The following is an 18938-nucleotide window of genomic DNA, read 5'->3' on the forward strand; positions in this document are numbered from 1 at the left end:
TTTGCAATGTGTTGTTGCTATTAAATTCTAAGTTAATGATTATCTGCAAAAAAAATGAAGTTTCTCAGTTTGAACATGAAATATCTTGTCTTTGCAGTCTATTCAATTGAATATAAGTTGAAAAGGATTTGCAAATCATTGTGTTATGTTTTTATTTACGAATTACACAATGTGCCAACTTCACTGGTTTTGGGTTTTGTAAATCAAATCTAATTTTGAACATCATATTGATATTAACCACTGCTTCTACTACAACTACAAACATGTTTGCCTCAATTTAACAAATTGCATATTTTGGCATCCTCTGCAGTACTTCCCTGGCCGCCCAATGCTGATGAACCTGTTAAGGTCCCTTAATTTGTGGCTCCACAACCAAGCTGGTGACCAGGTGTCCTATCAGGCATTCATGGAAATCCTAGAAAATTCAGGACAGGTGAGTTATGACTCAATATGATGATAATGAAATACAGGTATAATATTCCACATGCTGAACTATTCCACTCCAGTCTTTTGAGTGTCAAGCCGAAGGTGTTGATAAAGCTTGTGCATATGTGAAATGAAATAGCAGTCAAATAACTTACTGTATTCACAAAGGACAAAATAAAGCTGTGCCGTGTTGTCTTGCTTCCACACTGTTGAAGTCGCCAACATGACGAGTCAATTAAAACCGCCAGCTCAGCCCTTATTATATAGTTCAGAGTTCAATAAATGTATGAAAAAGGTATCAATGGGAAGTCTTTTTCACCAGAGCTCTATATGTTGGATCTGGGGGGTCAGTACCCCACTTGGCCCTAACAGTCACAGTTAAAAGTGAAAATACATTTTTCAGTCGGCACCAAAATTATAGTTTTTGTTCATCTCTTTGATAACATTTTACTGAAACATTACTGCATTGTGTGAAAGGAAATTTGCGTGCCTTCAATGTGCCTCGCAAATTGAAATAGTCACTTACTTAGATCATTAGCTTTTAGCTGGCCCGATCAATGGATCAATGAATCGATAAGAAGGTATGAATTGACTCCACTTCCGAGGAAATGGACTCTGAGCACGCCCAAAATCTTTACTATTGACATGTGAGTAACCCTGTCAATCACGGCAGCGATAGGCAATAGAGGGCGGCGAGAGAAACGACTTTGTGTCAGGGAAAATATGTTGTCAGATTCAGCCACGGCCTGCGGTCAGATATCTGGACCGCCTGTGTTCATTAGTGTGAGGCCGAGCCATTAACCTGAGATTGACTTCTCATTGATCAAAAAACTACACAGGCCGGCATTCATTAAGTTGAACAGGTTCGGTGATTCAGGTTTTTTTTTCCCATTCTTGTTCCCTTGTGTCTGTCTAGTTGCCTCAGTTCTATGTTGTTTGCCTCACTCCCAGGTTCCAGACGCTGCATTGCCTGAAGGTGTGAGGTGGGTGGGCTGCCAAGGGTCACAACCACACTTCAGATGTTATCCTTGTGGCGTGTGGACTTTGTTCCATCTGCTTACGGTCCAGGCCAAGAAGTCTGCCGGCTCAGGTGTGTACAACTGTCACAAACTTTGTGTTACTGTGAGTACAAAAGGCCTTTTAGAGCTCACAAGGGAAAGGGTTGGGGAGTGCTTTGTAAACAAATTAGCCACTTTTCATACTAACAACTTCACACAGAATGTCCACACACAAATGTACTGTATTATAATTAAAGGCCTACTGAAATGTGATTTTCTTATTTAAACAGGGATAGCAGGTCCATTCTATGTGTCATACTTCATCATTTCGCGATATTGCCATATTATTCCTGAAAGGATTTAGTAGAGAACATCGACGATAAAGTTCGCAACTTTTTGTCGCTGATAAAAAAGCCTTGCCTGTACCTGAAGTAGCAGACGAGTAGCGTGACGTCACAGGTTGTGGAGCTCCTCACATCTGCACATTGTTTACAATCATGGCCACCAGCAGCGAGAGCGATTCGGACCGAGAAAGCGACGATTTCCCCATTAATTTGAGCAAGGATGAAAGATTTGTGGATGAGGAAAGTGGGAGTGAAGGACTAGAGGGCAGTGGGAGCGATTCAGATAGGGAAGATGCTGTGAGAGGCGGGTGGGACCTGATATTCAGCTGGGAATGACTAAAACAGTAAATAAACACAAGACATATATATACTCTATTAGCCACAACGCAACCAGGCTTATATTTAATATGCCACAAATTAATACCGCATAACAAACACCTCCCCCCTCCCGTCCATATAACCCGCCAATACAACTCAAACACCTGCACAACACACTCAATCCCACAGCCCAAAGTTTCGTTCACCTCCCCAAAGTTCATACAGCACATATATTTCCCAAAAGTTACGTACGTGACATGCACATAGCGGCACGCACGTATGGGCAAGCGATCAAATGTTTGGAAGCCGCAGCTGCATGCGTACTCACGGTACCGCGTCTGCGCATCCAACTCAAAGTCCTCCTGGTAAGAGTCTCTGTTGTCCCAGTTCTCCACAGGCTAATGGTAAAGCTTGACTGTCATCTTCCGGGAATGTAAACAATGAAACACCGGCTGTGTTTGTTTTGCTGCAGTCGGCCGCAATACACCGCTTCCCACCCACAGCTTTCTTCTTTGCTGTCTCCATTGTTCATTGAACAAATTGCAAAAGATTCACCAACACAGATGTCCAGAATACTGTGGAATTTTGCGATGAAAACAGAGGACTTAATAGCTGGCCACCATGCTGTCCCAGAATGTCCTCTACAATCCGTGATGTCATGCGCTGACGTCATCATACCGAGACGTTTTCAGCAGGAAATTTTGTGCGAAATTTAAAATTGCACTTTAGTAAGCTAACCCGGCCGTATTGGCATGTGTTGCAATGTTAAGATTTCATCATTGATATATAAACTATCAGACTGCGTGGTCGGTAGTAGTGGGTTTCAGTAGGCCTTTAAGGTGCCAACATGCTAAGTGCATTCCCAATTTTGGTCACATGAGTTGAACCTAATTGTGATTGTGTAAAAAGGGATTTTGTTAAAATAGCGGAATGTGAGTGGTTAATAAAATAAGGCAGATGACTGGAGGCTCCACTCCTCGCAGGCTTGTTAATCTCTATCTCTTCAACGCACATACACTCCCACACAACACACACAGGGGTTAATCCCAGGGTTTATGGATCATCATGGGACCTGCAGATGGACCGGCCGAAAAGGGGCGTCCATCTGGTCCCCCACAGGCCATGATCGCACAGGAAGGGTACACCCATACACACACACGCACACGCAAACCGCACTGCACAGCTCATGTATGAACTCACACGCTGAATGCAGTATTACAGGTGTGAACTCTGAGTCATTGTCATAACACACACACACACACACACTCTCGAGCAGCCGTGTGGTTTATCACTGGATGGGGTCCCTAAGCCAAGAACAAAAGCAAACTGCTACAGGATAAATATGTTTGTAGGCTGTGGAGCTCCTGAGACAACAACCTGGCTACCATTCACACAGAGGGTTAACTTTGTTTAATCTCCATATTGGGTTATCCCCTCGGTATAGATTATTCATCTCAATATGGGGTTAACCTAGCTCTCAATGACTCTTGGCCCACATAAGCGTGGGAATCCATAAAGCTGTGCACAAGTTTGCAATTTAGAGACTGAAAGCTGACACAAAGTCTGAGTCAAGTTCTGTGGGAATGCTGCAAAATTCTCTCGCCAAAGCCAAAATGTCATAAAATATTTGTTAATGCAGCAAATCATATCATAGATATCTCATGATGTTCCAAAATATTTTGTTGTCTCTATTACAATATACAAACCCCGTTTCCATATGAGTTGGGAAATTGTGTTAGATGTAAATATAAACGGAATACAATGATTTGCAAATCATTTTCAACCCATATTCAGTTGAATATGCTACAAAGACAACATATTTGATGTTCAAACTGATAAACTTTTTTTTTTTGCAAATAATCATTAACTTTAGAATTTGATGCCAGCAACACGTGACAAAGAAGTTGGGAAAGGTGGCAATAAATACTGAAAAAGTTGAGGAATGCTCATCAAACACTTATTTGGAACATCCCACAGGTGAACAGGCAAATTGGGAACAGGTGGGTGCCATGGTTGGGTATAAAAGTAGATTCCATGAAATGCTCAGTCATTCACAAACAAGGATGGGGCGAGGGTCACCGCTTTGTCAACAAATGCGTGAGCAAATTGTTGAACAGTTTAAGAAAAACCTTTCTTACCAGCTATTGCAAGGAATTTAGGGATTTCACCATCCACGGTCCGTAATATCATCAAAGCGTTCAGAGAATCTGGAGAAATCACTGCACATAAGCAGCTAAGCCCGTGACCTTCGATCCCTCAGGCTGTACTGCATCAACAAGCGACATCAGTGTGTAAAGGATATTACCACATGGGCTCAGGAACACTTCAGAAACCCACTGTCAGTAACTACAGTTGGTCGCTACATCTGTAAGTGCAGGTTAAAACTCTCCTATGCAAGGCGAAAACCGTTTATCAACAACACCCAGAAACGCCGTCGGCTTAGCTGGGCCTAAACTCATCTAAGATGGACTGATACAAAGTGGAAAAGTGTTCTGTGGTCTGACGAGTCCACATTTCAAATTGTTTTTGGAAACTGTGAACGCAAAGTTGAAAAGCCAGCATCTGTGATGGTATGGGGGTGTATTAGTGCCCAAGACATGGGTAACTTACACAACTGTGAAGGTGCCATTAATGCTGAAAGGTACATACAGGTTTTGGAGCAACCTATGTTGCCATCCAAGCAACGTAACCATGGAAGCCCCTGCTTTTTTTAGCAAGACAATGCCAAGCCACGTGTTACATCAACGTAGCTTCATAGTAAAAGAGTGCGGGTACTAGACTGGCCTGCCTGTAGTCCAGACCTGTCTCCCATTGAAAATGTGTGGCGCATTATGAAGCCTAAAATACCACAAGGGAGACCCCCGGACTGTTGAACAACTTAAGCTGTACATCAAGCAAGAATGGAAAAGAATTCCACCTGAGAAGCTTAAAAAATGTGTCTCCTCAGTTCCCAAACGTTTACTGAGTGTTGTTAAAAGGAAAGGCCATGTAACACAGTGGTGAACATGCCCTTTCCCAACTACTTTGGCACGTGTTGCAGCCATGAAATTCTAAGTTAATTATTTGAAAAAAAAAATAAAGTTTATGAGTTTGAACATCAAATATCTTGTCTTTGTAGTGCATTCAATTGAATATGGGTTGAAAAGGATTTGCAAATCATTGTATTCCGTTTATATTTACATCTAACACAATTTCCCAACTCATATGGAAACGGGGTTTGTATATATAGAAAACATTATTACCTCAAATTATGTCATTATATAAACTGCAAAGTGGTTAGGGTCATTAATTGGAAGCAAGTGAACATTGTAGAAAGTTCGGAATAATGATTTGGAGTGCATGAGAAAGTGAAAAGGAAACTGTCGCTATCTTTGGCCAAATGTTGATATATCAACATGTATATTGCACAGTATAGGAGCAACAGAACCAATTTGGTAATAACCGTAAGGGGAAACCTGCCAGATGCTAAGTCCTTATGATACTTCAAATGCAGCTACTGCCATTTTGTGGAATTGCAAATATACAGCAAGTAGTTGGTTGCCTTCAGCCACAGCTTTTAATGCCAAGTGCCAGGCACTAATTAGAGACCCTGGCGGTTATTTGCTTTTGTCGACCACACACAAGGTGACTAAAGGCAAATCGGCGGTAATTGGAGCATTTACGGTATTTCAGAAGTCTAATATCTTTGGGCCAATAAATGTAATAGTTTATCTGGCACAACAAAACACCACAATTGAATTGGGTAAGACCGTTTGCTGCTGAATAGGGTAATTTTGTATTGCTAAAATTGTGTTAATATTGTTTGCATATGTTTAGTTTCTTATATTATGAATAGACAATAGCATTAACTCATTGTGAATGCTTGTCTGATAGCAAGCTTGAAAATGACTAACCTTGTTTATTTAATGTGACATCATCTTGTCATTCTGCTCCAGATCCCCAGGAGGTGCTAAGAGCGATGAGAGGCTACATCCATAACTTTTTTGGTTGCAGGGCATGTGCCGAACACTTTGAGAACATGGCCAAGGAGAGCCTGAACGAGGTGAACACGTATTCTGCCGCCATCCTCTGGCTTTGGTCCAGACACAATCGTGTCAACAACAGAATAGCAGGTAAGAGCGGGCAGTTTTGGAAGATTATGATGATCACTCAATCTAATGAGGAGTAAGGGTTGAGTAGACTGTCATGATTGTGTTGAATTTTTGTCATTGAACAGTTAATCACTTGGTAAACAATGTCTATTTTCTATGTTTATTTAATCCAGGTAGTTTTGGCAGGGGGGTAGCTTTTGCAGTAGGTTACAGAGAGGCTTTTGGTTCAGGGATGGGGAATAAGTTGCATTACATTCTAATTTATAATAGGACTGGGCAATATGGCCTTTTAGAATCATAATCAAAATCAGAATAGTTTTTATTGCCATTGTTTGAGAACGGGTTCACAAACTGGGAATTTTTCTAGGTGCAATCGTGCAACATAAAATACGTATAACACAGAATAGGTAATACAATGAGCTGTAACTGAGCTATCAGATCTTGTTATTGTTCATGTGCCTGATGGCCGAGGGGAAAAAACTGTTCAGGTGGCGGGAGGTGTGGGTCTGGATGGACCGTAGTCTCCTGCCTGAGGGGAGAGGGGAGAATAGTTTGTGTAATATCTCGATATTTTTAGGCCATGTCACGATACACGATATATATCTTGATATTTTGCCTTAGCCCCAGTGCTGGTTGCTTGGCATTTTGTTGGGTGTGGCACCGGCCGGAGATGTTGACATGCGGAGTTTCAAGCACTCTTCATTCTCTAGCGGGTGACTTTTCAAATGATGCTACAAATTAGTAGTGCTGCTACTAATTTGCTTTTCCATCCACCAAGCTAGAGCACCTGCACGCACTCACTGTCGGCGTTCCCTCACCTTTCTCGCCCACTCACTCACTGACATCACTCACCTCACATGCTGTCATATCTTAAAGGGCCACACACACACACATACGCTACTCTTATAACAACTAACAAGACATCATGGTGAAGCCAGAAGTCGAGTTTCTTAACATGGAGACATTCTCAATACTTTTCTTTTGTCGAGCACAAAGAAAATAACATTTTAGTTAAATGTAAGTTGTGTCTTGGATCAAAGATCCTATCTACTTCAAGTTAAAGTTAAAGTGCCATTATGTTGCAGCTATATAAAATAGTTTTGTCAATTTATTCTGGCCTGAAATAAATTGGCCCTTTGAAACATATCTTTGTCTTTGTGTGTTGTATGTAGACCACATTGCTTTCTGAGTTCAACGATGCAAATGCATGTCAAGTTGATCAACAGATTGCATTATTCTCCAGTGCAATAACAGTACTGAATTGAAGGCTAAAAGGGCATTAATGGGAGCCTTAAAAAAAAAAGAGAGAAAAAATAAGTAACTAAATAGTTACTTTTCACAGTAACGCATTACTTTTTGGTGAATGTAACTGAGTTAGTAACTGAGTTACTTTTGAAATAAAGTAACTAGTAACTGTAACTAGTTACTGGTTTTCAGTAACTAACCCAACACTGACTAATGCACGCAGCTAAAAACAACTGTGAGAACGTATACTCGAATACTCACGAAGGTCATTTTCTGCATCGCACAGAGACAATTTTATTTTTGTTTTGGTTGTGTTTATTTGAGGACTCCCAACCCCCTCCTTAACATATTTTGTTGCTGTTAGTTTAGATTTTTTTAAGTGCAAAATTTTGCTAACAGAGTATATTTTATTGTTATTTGTTTGTTTTATTTAACTTAGAGATTTAAACGTTTACATTTTAAATTACAATGTTAAAATGTACAAGAAATACAAGTTTATTGCATTTGAAAGAATATACATGCATTATTATCATGTAATATCATTACATCAGTGGTTAATTTGGTGTCAAAAAATTAATGGCAATAATATCACTTATCGGCAGTAATTTGTCGATCAATATATCGTCGCCTAATATTTGTTATCGGCCCAGGCTTACGTTAAATATTACAGCATGTGTATTTTTAGCGCTTCATAGGCTCCATTGTAAGCTGACATTTGTTCGCATTTATTTAGAATGCATAAAAAAAAGAAAAACATACAGTGCAGGCCAAAAGTTTGGAAACACCTTCTCATTTCAATGCGTTTTCTTTATTTTCATGACTATTTACCTTGTAGATTGTCTCTGAAGGCATCGCAACTATGACACCTGTGAAGTGAAAACCATTTCAGGTGACTACCTCTTGAAGCTCATCGAGAGAATGCCAAGAGTTTGCAAAGCCGTAATCAGAGAGAAGGGTGGCTATTTTGAAGAAAGTAGAATATGCTACAAAATGTTTTCAGTTATTTCACCTTTTTTTGTTAATTACATAACTCCGCATGTAAATGGTAAATGGGTCGTACTTGTATAGCGCTTTTCTACCTTTTTTTTTTTTTAAGGAACTCAAAGCGCTTTGACACTATTTTCCACATTCACCCATTCACACACACACATTCACACATTCACACACTGATGGCGGGAGCTGCCATGCACGGCGCTAACCAGTTCCATCAGGAGCAAGGGTGAAGTGTCTTGCTCAAGGACACAACGGACGTGACTAGGATGGTAGAAGGTGGGGATTGAACCAGTAACCCTCAGATTGCTGGCACGGCCACTCTCCCAACTTCACCACGCCGAATGTGTTCATTCATAGCTTTGATGCCTTCAGTGACAATCTACAATGTAAATAGTCATTAAAATAAAGAAAACGCATTGAATAAGGAGAGGGTGTGTCCAAACTCTTGGCCTGTACCGTACATGTGCTTGTCTTACATAAGGATTGTGAATGATAAACACAATTGTAAAAAGGTGCAGTTCCCCTCTAAAGGGGGTGCTTGAGACTTGCAACTTACATTTGTTGCCACAAACTATAACAAGAACACCACTGGCCAGAACATATATATTTTTTAAGTTATATTTCACACATTGACTAATTATATTGAATAAAAATTGCTCGTCGACCAGAGGAAAAAGTCTGGCGTTCCGGCCTGTCACTCACGCTTAGACACCCGCAGGGAATACACACACACAAAAGCAGTTCTAGAAAAGCAGCTAAGGAATTGCAAACATGTTGTTGTTACGATACACATACACATTAGGTGTAACAAAAATTGGCCTACATCCAAGCTAAACTTTGCAAAATCACTATCATTGGCTGACAACACAAAGAGCTTGTGTGTGTGTGTTATGTGGGGTGTAGTTTCTAGTTGAAAGACAGAAGAGGGCAAGATATAATGTGTTATAATGCTTATAACACTTTAAAAACTTACTGCCGCACTGTCTAGGCCAGGGGTCGGGAACCTTTTTGGCTGAGAGCCATAAAAACCAAATATTTTAAAATGTATTTCCGTGAGAGCCATATAATATTTTTTTTAACACTGAATACAACTAAATGCGTGCATTTTAAAGTAAGACCAACATTTTTAGAGTATAATAAGTCTCTTATTCTTTTTAATAACATTGTTATTCTGAAGCTAACCAATAATAAATACACATTTTCTTACCATTAATGCGACTTCTTGAACAGGTGCGATTGACAAATTGATTAAAATGCATGAGAATGTTTTATATTTTGAACGTTATTTTTAAGCGGAATTATTCATTACTCATCGTGTTAAGCAATGTCAGCTAAGATTTATCTGAGAGCCAGATGGAGTCATCAAAAGAGCCACATCTGGCTCAAGAGCCATAGGTTTCCTACATCTGGTCCAGGCCCTATGTGTCAAAGTCAAGGCCCGCGGGCCACAGCCGGACTGCAAATGAATCATCTATGGCCCCCGGGATGATATTTGATTAGTATTAGAACCGGCCCGCAGGCCACAGCCACCTGCTGCTGTTTTGCACGCACCAATACTCCATCAGTGTTGGTGCTAGGAATTTTCTAAATGGGGTCCCAGGGACCCCATCAAGTCATAAAAATGGGGTCCCACAGTACATTTTTGGGGTCACACTTTTTTGTAACCGTTTTGAAAACAAATGATAAATGTATGCATTATCCTATTATATCTCACATTCTATATTGTGTTTTAGAAAAAGGTTGTCATAAATTTTACTTAATTCATTAACAAAAAAATAATACACAAGAAAACACATTTTTATGCATATGTAAATGTATTCAGTCATAAACATTCATTCACTTTCTTCTTTCCTTCATGGATCTAAACTTTACTGCTGCCGGTATTTTTTTCTGTATTTTTATTGTAATATTTTCAGAATGTGTTTGTTCTATTTTTGGCCAAAGTAAGACAAAGAAAACAATCTGAAGTTCTCTTTATTTTTTAGTTTTAATGCCATGATTTTAATAGTCCGGCCCAGTTCCTCTATGCGGCCCCTGAGCTAAAACGGCCCTGGTCTAGGCAGCCGTGGTAAAGGTTGCAAACAGCCCGTTTAAGTACTGCGATCTGCTGGGAATGTCATACATTTTGACAATAATTTCGCTATAATATAGAATACATGGAGACTCACGGTATCAGACAAAAAAGATATATTGACATTTCAAGCTCCTGAATCCGATCACAACAAAAATAAGCTAGCACTTTAGTTTGGGGAACACATATTCACCATTAATTAGTTGCTTATTAACATGCAAATTAGTAACATATTGGCTCTTAATTAGTCATTATTAAGTATTTATTAATGCCTTATTCTGCATGGTCTTATTATACAACCAGTAAGCCATTAACTAAGAGTCTTCCCTCAATAACCTCAGAATTATTGCTTATTAGTAACCCTAACCCTAACCCTTATATGTTCCCCTAGTGTCCAAATAACTCTAAATTAAGTATTTGTTACTTTAATAAGCAACTAATTAATGGTGAATATGTTCCCCATACTAAAGTGTTACCCAAATTAATTTTACAGTTTTTTTATTTAACGTTGTGATAGATTGATTTACCTCACGTGGTCAGTTAGTCTCAGTAATGCGACTAGAGACTGGGACTAGGCGCTGGGAGGTGCAAGGACAGATCCTTAGATCAGACACCAGCTGTCACAGCGTCTTAGAACACCCCCCCAGTGTCCCATCCCCGAGTGTGATCCGTCTCTGTGTCATTTACCTTATTTTCTCCCCACCGCCCTCCAGCCCTCCTCATCTTCCTCCTCATACCTTGTCACCATTCCCCTCCTGCAACTCCACTATCGCCTGCATGGGCCATTTGCTCATTTGTCTCTCGACGTTTATTTGTCTCTGTCCACTTTCTCTTGCACCTTGAGAGTCCTCCATTCCCTAATTTGTCTTCATGTTGGGAATTGTGAAGGGGACAACATTTTTAGAATCATCCAGTTGGAAAACTTTAAACTGGCTCATGTAAAAGATAGAAAAAACTTAACTAAAATGTTCCAAAAAAAATTGTCAATTTTTCCCGCTTTGTATTATAACAACTTTATTTATTATATTTATGTGTAATAGTTATATTTACCGCAGTGTCACAATCCACGCAGGAGTCCCATTTCTTGATTGTTGTTATCTTTTCCAGAAGTGTCTTTCTTCAAGTTTATTTTTATTTTTTATTAAATCAACGTAGAAAATACATAAGATGCACTTTCAACTAGTGCATCAACCCAAAGAAACCTCCCTCCCCTATTCACACTCATTCACACCCACTCACACAAAAGGGGTTGTTTCTTTCTGCTACCAATTTTCTGGTTCCCACAACATAGACAACACGTCTGCAAGGGACACAGTCCCTGAAGCACACATAATTGTATGTGCTGCTGGTCCACTAACATTTTCATTAATTACTATTTTTTATGTAATTATTTTTATATTGTTTTACTTTCTTTTTTATCCAAGAAAATGTTTATTTATTTATTTTTTATTTAAAAAATAAAATAAAATAAAAGGACCTCATATTCAGACCAGGTTGTAAATGAAATTAGATTTGTTTAAATGGTTTTTAAAACCAGGTCCAGTCCAGATAATGTCCAAGTCGGGCTCAGCAACACACACCTTCATTCATGTACACTGAAAAAAATAATAATTTGGAAACACAACAGATTGCATATAATATATAAACAAAATTACATTTATGTACAGTCCAGATTATGTCCAGGTCACTCAAATTAGGGAACACAACCACAGATAACATATAATCTATAAACATAATTACACTTTCAAAATAAGCCCTTGAGGACTTCCCATCTTTTCTTCAAGTTTTTGATTGTTGAAAATGGACACTCTTTGCGTTTACACGTTTACATGCACTTGCAAACCTGGAAGCACTATACATTGTCATTGGCGAAGTAATGTTTAGTTTTTGCCCTGTAATGGTTAAAATATATGTTGGTGTAGAGCAGGGATGTCAAACGTACGGCCCGCGAACAGACCTGCGAACAGGTGGGATGAGTTTGCTAAGTATGAAAATGAGATAACATTTTTGAATGAAAGAAATCCCTGTTCTAAACGTGTCCACTAGATGTCACAATAGCAATTATTTGTATCTTTGTAGATGATGCTACATATGTAAAATAAATAAGCCACGTGATGTTAGTGCACCAGTCGAGGAAAATGAGCAAACTACATAAATAACATCCTGTAATTTGATTTTGATATTATTTTTTTATCTTGATGGATTGAAAATTAACACCAATGAGTTGACTGATGAACATTATCCCATCATTTATTCAGCAAATATAAATAACGACAAATAAAGATAGAATACTATCAACCGCAACATGTAAGAGTAAAAAAAACAACAATGTTAATATTTGTACATTTTCAGAATGTGCTTGTTCTATTCTTAAACAAAGAAAACAATCTGAAATTGTCTTTATTTTTAATTTATCGTGCTGTGATTTTATCAGTGCGGCCCACTTGGGAGTAGATTTTTCTCCATGTGACCCCCGATCTAAAATGAGTTTGACACCCCGGTGTAGAGTCTGTTAAGTCAACATATCTTTGGTATCTCCAGATAACAAACATTTTTGAAATTAGTTAACCGTATCCCTAAAGTATATTACTCTTAGAAGAGCACCCCCTCCTTCTTCATCTTTGTTCCAATGATTTTTATTAGGCCCACCATTGTCATTAACAGCCCACTTTGTTAAATCACTATCTTTTGTTTGTGCACGCCGCCCCTCTCCTCTGTCACAGGGACAGCTTGTGTGCAGAACAGCGGGGGCCAACGGGACACCCGCCCCTGCGTGTGTCTACTCCCCAGACACTTAAACACTATTCAGATTTCCGCCCAGACCACCCTACACTCGCTTCATCCGTCTTCTCCCTCATCCTCTGTCTTGTCCCTCTCTCTCTTTTGCACGTCCCCCGGGACTCATAACCTCAGTTTGACAAGTGATAGCGCAGCACCCCAGCAGGATGGCTCCCCGAGGAACCAGCTATCTGTTCCTACACACACAATTCCCAAGGAATTGTGCGACAGCAGGTGGCAAACACCATGACACAAGCATCAAGCCGCACAATCCTCATCCCTCCTGTCCCATACACACACGCGCAGTTGTGGCGTGTGTCAGGGGGGTGACGGTTAGACTTAGACTTAGACTTAGACTTCCTTTTTATTGTCATACAAATTTCAACTTTACAGCACAGATAAGAACGAAATTTCGTTACATAAGCTCATGGTAGTGCAGGATAAAAAAGCAATACGGTGCATATATAAATAAATAAATATATATATATATAAATAATATATAAATATATATATAAATATATATAAATAAATAAATAGATTACTGCACAGATAAATATATTGCATTTTTTCACATGCGTCCACGTTTATGGATATATGTTATATTGCCTTTTTTATTCCAGCGAGTTAATCCATTTTGGGGGGAGTTGAGGGGATAATTTAATTATGATGCGTTCAAGAGTCTTACGGCTTGAGGGAAGAAGCTGTTACAGAACCTGGAGGTTCTGCTTCGGAGGCTGCGGAACCTCTTTCTAGAGTCCAGCAGTGAAAACAGTCCTTGGATGGGAGGAGTCTTTGCAGATTTTCTGAGCCCTGGTCAGGCAGCGGCTTTTTGCGATCTCCTGGATAGGAGGAAGAGGAGTCCTGATAAACTTTTCCGCCGTCCTCACCACTCTCTGGAGAGACTTCCAGTCTGAGGCATTGCGGGCTCCAGTCCAGACTGAGATGCTGTTGGTCAGCAGGCTCTCTATAGTGCCTACGTAGAATGGGGGGAGGGAGCTGTGCTCTTTTCATCCGACGCAAAAAGTGCATGCGCTGCTGAGCTCTTTTTACAAGAGCTCCGGTGTGTAGGGACCAGGTTATATTGTCAGTTATCTGCACTTGGTGCTGCTTACTATCTCCACCGCTGTGCCGTTGATGAAGAGTGGAGCGTGGCTGGACTAGTGCTTCCTGAAGTCAACGATGATCTCCTTGGTCTTGTTGACATTCAGGATCAGGTTGTTGGTTCTGCACCAGTCAACCAGATGTTTCACCTCCTCCCTGTAGTCCATGTCGTTGTTGTCACGGATGAGGCCCACTACTGTCGTGTCGTCCGCATACTTCACAATGTGGTTGGTAGTGGACCTGGCGCAGCAGTCATGGGTCATCAACGTGAACAGCAGCGGACTCAGGACGCAGCCCTGGGGGGAGCCGGTGCTCAGGGAGATGGCACTGGAGGTGTTGTTGCGCACTCTCACAGATTGGGGTCTGACGCTGTGGTGAAGGGTAAGTTGTTGCCATTGGGGTTCATGAGGCGAGCGTCCGCCTTTTGGAAATACACTACATTGCCAAAAGTATTTGGCCGCCTGCCTTTACTCACATATCAATCAATCAATCAATGTTTATTTATATAGCCCTAAATCACAAGTGTCTCAAAGGGCTGCACAAGCCACAACGACATCCTCGGTACAGAGCCCACATAAGGGCAAGGAAAAACTCACCCCAGTGGGACGTCGATGTGAATGACTATGAGAAACCTTGGAGAGGACCGCATATGTGGGTAACCCCCCCCCCCCCCCCCCCCCCCTCTAGGGGAGACCGAATGCAATGGATGAACTTGAAGTGAACTTGAAGTGCCATCCCATGGAATTATCCAAAATGTTTTGGTATCCTGGAGCATTCAGAGTTCCTTTCACAGGAACTAAGGAGCCAAGCCCAACTCCTGAAAAAAAAAACCCTCACACCATAATTCCCCCTCCACCAAATTTCACACTCGGCACAATGCAGTCCGAAATGTAGCGTGTTCCTGGCAACCTCCCAACCTAGACTGGTCCATCAGATTGCCAGATGGGAAAGCGTAATTAATCATTTCAGAGAACGCGTCTCCACTGCTCTAGAGTCCAGTGGCAACGTGCTTTACACCACTGCATCCGATGCTTTGCATTGGACTTGGTGATGTATGGCTTAGATACTGCTGCTCGGCCATGGAAACCCATTCCATGAAGCTCTCTGCGTACTGTACGTGTGCTAATTGGAAGGTCACATGAAGTTTGGAGCTCTGTAGCAACTGACTGTGCAGAAAGTCTTTGCACTATGAGCTTCAGCGACTGCCATACTTGCCAACCTTGAGACCTCTGAATTTGGGAGATGGGGTGTGGGGGGTGTTTGGTGGTAGTGGGGAAGTGTAAATTGCAGCCCGGAAGAGTTGGGGCTGCAAAAGATTCTGGGTATTTGTTCTGTTGTGTTACGGTGCGGATGTTCTCCCGAAATGTGTTTGTCATTCTTGTTTGGTGTGGGTTCACAGTGTGGCGCATATTTGTAACAGTGTTAAAGTTGTTTATACGGCCACCCTCAGTGTGACCTGTATGGCTGTTGACCAAGTATGTCTTGCAGTCACTTACGTGTGTCTGTAGAAGTCGCATACAACATGTGTCTGGGCCGGCACGCTGTATGTATGGAGAAAAAGCGGACGCGACGACAGGTTGTCGAGGACGCTAAAGGCACTGCCATCACGGCACGCCCTTAATATTGTTGTCCGGGTGAAAATCGGGAGAAATCTGGGAGAATAGTTGTTCCGGGAGATTTTCGGGAGGGGCACTGATATTCGGGAGTCTCCCAGAAAAATCGGGAGGGTTGGCAAGTATGGCATGCGCTGACCCCTCTCTGTCAGTTTACGTGGCCTACCACTTGGTGGCTGACTTGCTGTTGTTCCCAAACTCTTCACTTTTCTTATAATAAAGTTAACTTTGGAATATTTAGGAGCGAGGAAATTTCACGACTGGATTTGTTGCACAGGTGGCATCCTATGACAGTTTGAAATCACTGAGAGCGGCCCATTTTTTCACTAATGTTTGTAGAAACAGTCTCCATGCCTAAGTGCTTGATTTTATACATCGGGCCATGTGATTAGGACACCTGATTCTCATCATTCGGAGGGTGGCCAAATACTTTTGGCAATATAGTGTAAGTGACATTGCACTCTCTCTCTCCCTCTCTCTCGCTCTCTCTCTCTTTCTCCCTCTGTCTCTCTCATCCCCTTTTTTTTTTTTTTTTTTTTTTTTTTTTTTAAATGCCCTCAAAGTGAAGCTGTTCTGCCGGGCCGCTGCGTCCCTCCTTTCAGGAGCAGCCATGCATGAAAGAGCAGCTATTTGTAAAGCGGCCGAACAATTAATTTAGTTGCCAACAAAGACACCCCAGGGCCCTCAGCCGCCTCCTCACACGGGCCAAATTAAGATCTACGGCACCTCAGTGCTGTTGATGCTCATCAACAGGCTGAGAGTGAGACATTTCTGCAGACTGCACTGTACTTTGACGTTTTTTAAATTTTTCTATGTCTTGTCTTCACTAGCCACAACATTAGGTACAGCACCATTGCTCAAGTGTAAGGGGGGTCACACTAAAAGCTTGTTTGTATTCTTATTATGTATCTAAATCTATTGGTGACATAAGACTTTTGCAAAGCACTGCATCTTGTTATGTAGTAACTTTGGAAGGTGCTTGAAAATATTGATGGTATTCAGGTGTGTCGCAAGATAACTGTCATTTGTAAGTCAACTGGCTTCATCCAGGCGCACACATTGTCAAAATGTAATTGCAAATGTATTTCTAAATGAAAAAAAAAACAGCCTTTGAAAACATAATTTAAGTATATATTATTTTATTTTACAATAATGCACATCGTTATGAGGGTATTTAAGAGAAAATTACAAATAAACTGATGAGTAACATTTACTTTTAATAAAGTTTATGATAATAAACTAAATTGGACCACCAAATCAGATATTATAACTACTGGTTCGACTAGGAAGATGTCTATCAAAATATATTTTTATTTCAAAATGAAACAATGTCAGTCTTTATATTAAATACCCACTTTTGGGTCCTGACCCACCTGGCTTAGTAAAACATTTCATATAATCTAGAGCAGGGGTGTCAAACGTATGGCCCACGGGCCGGATCAGTCCCGCGAACAGGTTTTATCCGGTCCGCGGGATGAGTTTGCGAATTATAAAAATGAGGCGAAATTTTTGAATGAAAGAAACCGCTGTTCTAACCACTAGATGTCGCAATAGCAATTCTTTGTATCTTTGTAGATCGTGCAACATATGTAAAAAAAATTTGATGTTAGTGCACCAGTCGAGGAAATTGAGCAAACTACATAAATAACATCCTGTAATTTAATTTTGATAGTATTTTTTTATCATTATAGATTGAAAATTAACACCAATGAGTTGACTGATGAACATTATAATATAACTTATTCAGAAAATATAAATAACAACAAATAAAGGTAGAATACTATTAACCACAACATGTACAGTAAGTGTAACAAAGTCCCAACAACATTATGATTTGTACATGTGCTTGTTCTACTTTTAAACAAAGAAAACAATCTGAAGTTGTCTTTATTTTTAAGTTATCGTGCCGTGATTTTACCAGTCCGGCCCACTTGGGAGTAGATTTTTCTCCAATGTGGCCCCCGATCTAAAATGAGCTTGACACCCCTGATCTTGAGGCTTTGGTGATAATTTTTTTTCATCTATTAATTATTTGCGGTTCGCCAGCAGATTGCCGTATTTTCCGGACACACCGGCATATAAGCCTCACCCACGAAATTTTTGCAGAAAAAAAGGTAAGAAAAAAGATTTGTTCATATATTAGCCACATTAAGCCGCAGATATACAGTATACTGATGCGTTTTAAAATTAGATACATTTTGTAAATGTTTATTTATATATCGCACCGGACTATAAGCCACAGATATATACAGATGTATTGAAAAATAAGATATTCACATAGAAATATTTTGTAAATATTTATTTATATACCTCAATTGTTTCCAAATGCTGCCTGTGACACGGCAGTAAAACGGCCATTCAAGTAAAACAGAACAATCCTAAAGTCATTAAAGTCATCCTTTATGTGATGAATATTATGTTCTCCTTTTTTAATAAGGTTTATCAGAATTATTCTTCCTTGTACTTTGTAAACACTTTGAATTTGAACAGCCTCTTAAAGTGGATCATTTTAGTACATTGTTTGATTTCTTAGCTTCATCCATTCCATAATTTAGCCGTTAGCGGGGAAAAAAACACACAGATATATACCAATATATTGAAAAATAAGATATTCACATAGAAATATTTTGGAAATATTTATTTATATATCTCAATTGTTTCCAAATGCTGCCTGTGACACGGCAGTAAAACGGCCAATCAAGTAAAACGGCCAATCAAGTAAAACAGAACAATCCTAAAGTCATTAAAGTCATCCTTTATGTGATGAATATTATGTTCTCCTTTTTTAATAAGGTTTATCAGAATTATTCTTCCTTGTACTTTGTAAACACTTTGAATTTGAACAGCCTCTTAAAGTGGATCATTTTAGTACATTGTTTGATTTCTTTGCTTCATCCATTCTATAATTTAGCTGTAAGCGTAAAAACCATAGATCAGCTGCACCTTTGTATAAGCCGCAG

The 18938-nt window shown here is 40.1% G+C and overlaps 1 protein-coding gene across 1 annotated transcript in view; it reads left to right on the forward strand.

Annotated features, from left to right (window-relative positions):
• Window positions 1-18938, forward strand: part of qsox1 (quiescin Q6 sulfhydryl oxidase 1) — an 88084-nt gene that overhangs the window by 55710 nt on the left and 13436 nt on the right. Inside the window, exons 9-11 of the mRNA XM_061977798.2 lie at window positions 311-433; window positions 1378-1516; window positions 6022-6198. Coding sequence (XP_061833782.1) covers window positions 311-433; window positions 1378-1516; window positions 6022-6198 — 439 coding nt within the window. The remainder of the gene's footprint in view (window positions 1-310; window positions 434-1377; window positions 1517-6021; window positions 6199-18938) is intronic.

The sequence above is a fragment of the Nerophis lumbriciformis genome, linkage group LG18 (genome assembly GCF_033978685.3).
Source record: "Nerophis lumbriciformis linkage group LG18, RoL_Nlum_v2.1, whole genome shotgun sequence".
Taxonomy (NCBI): domain Eukaryota; kingdom Metazoa; phylum Chordata; class Actinopteri; order Syngnathiformes; family Syngnathidae; genus Nerophis; species Nerophis lumbriciformis.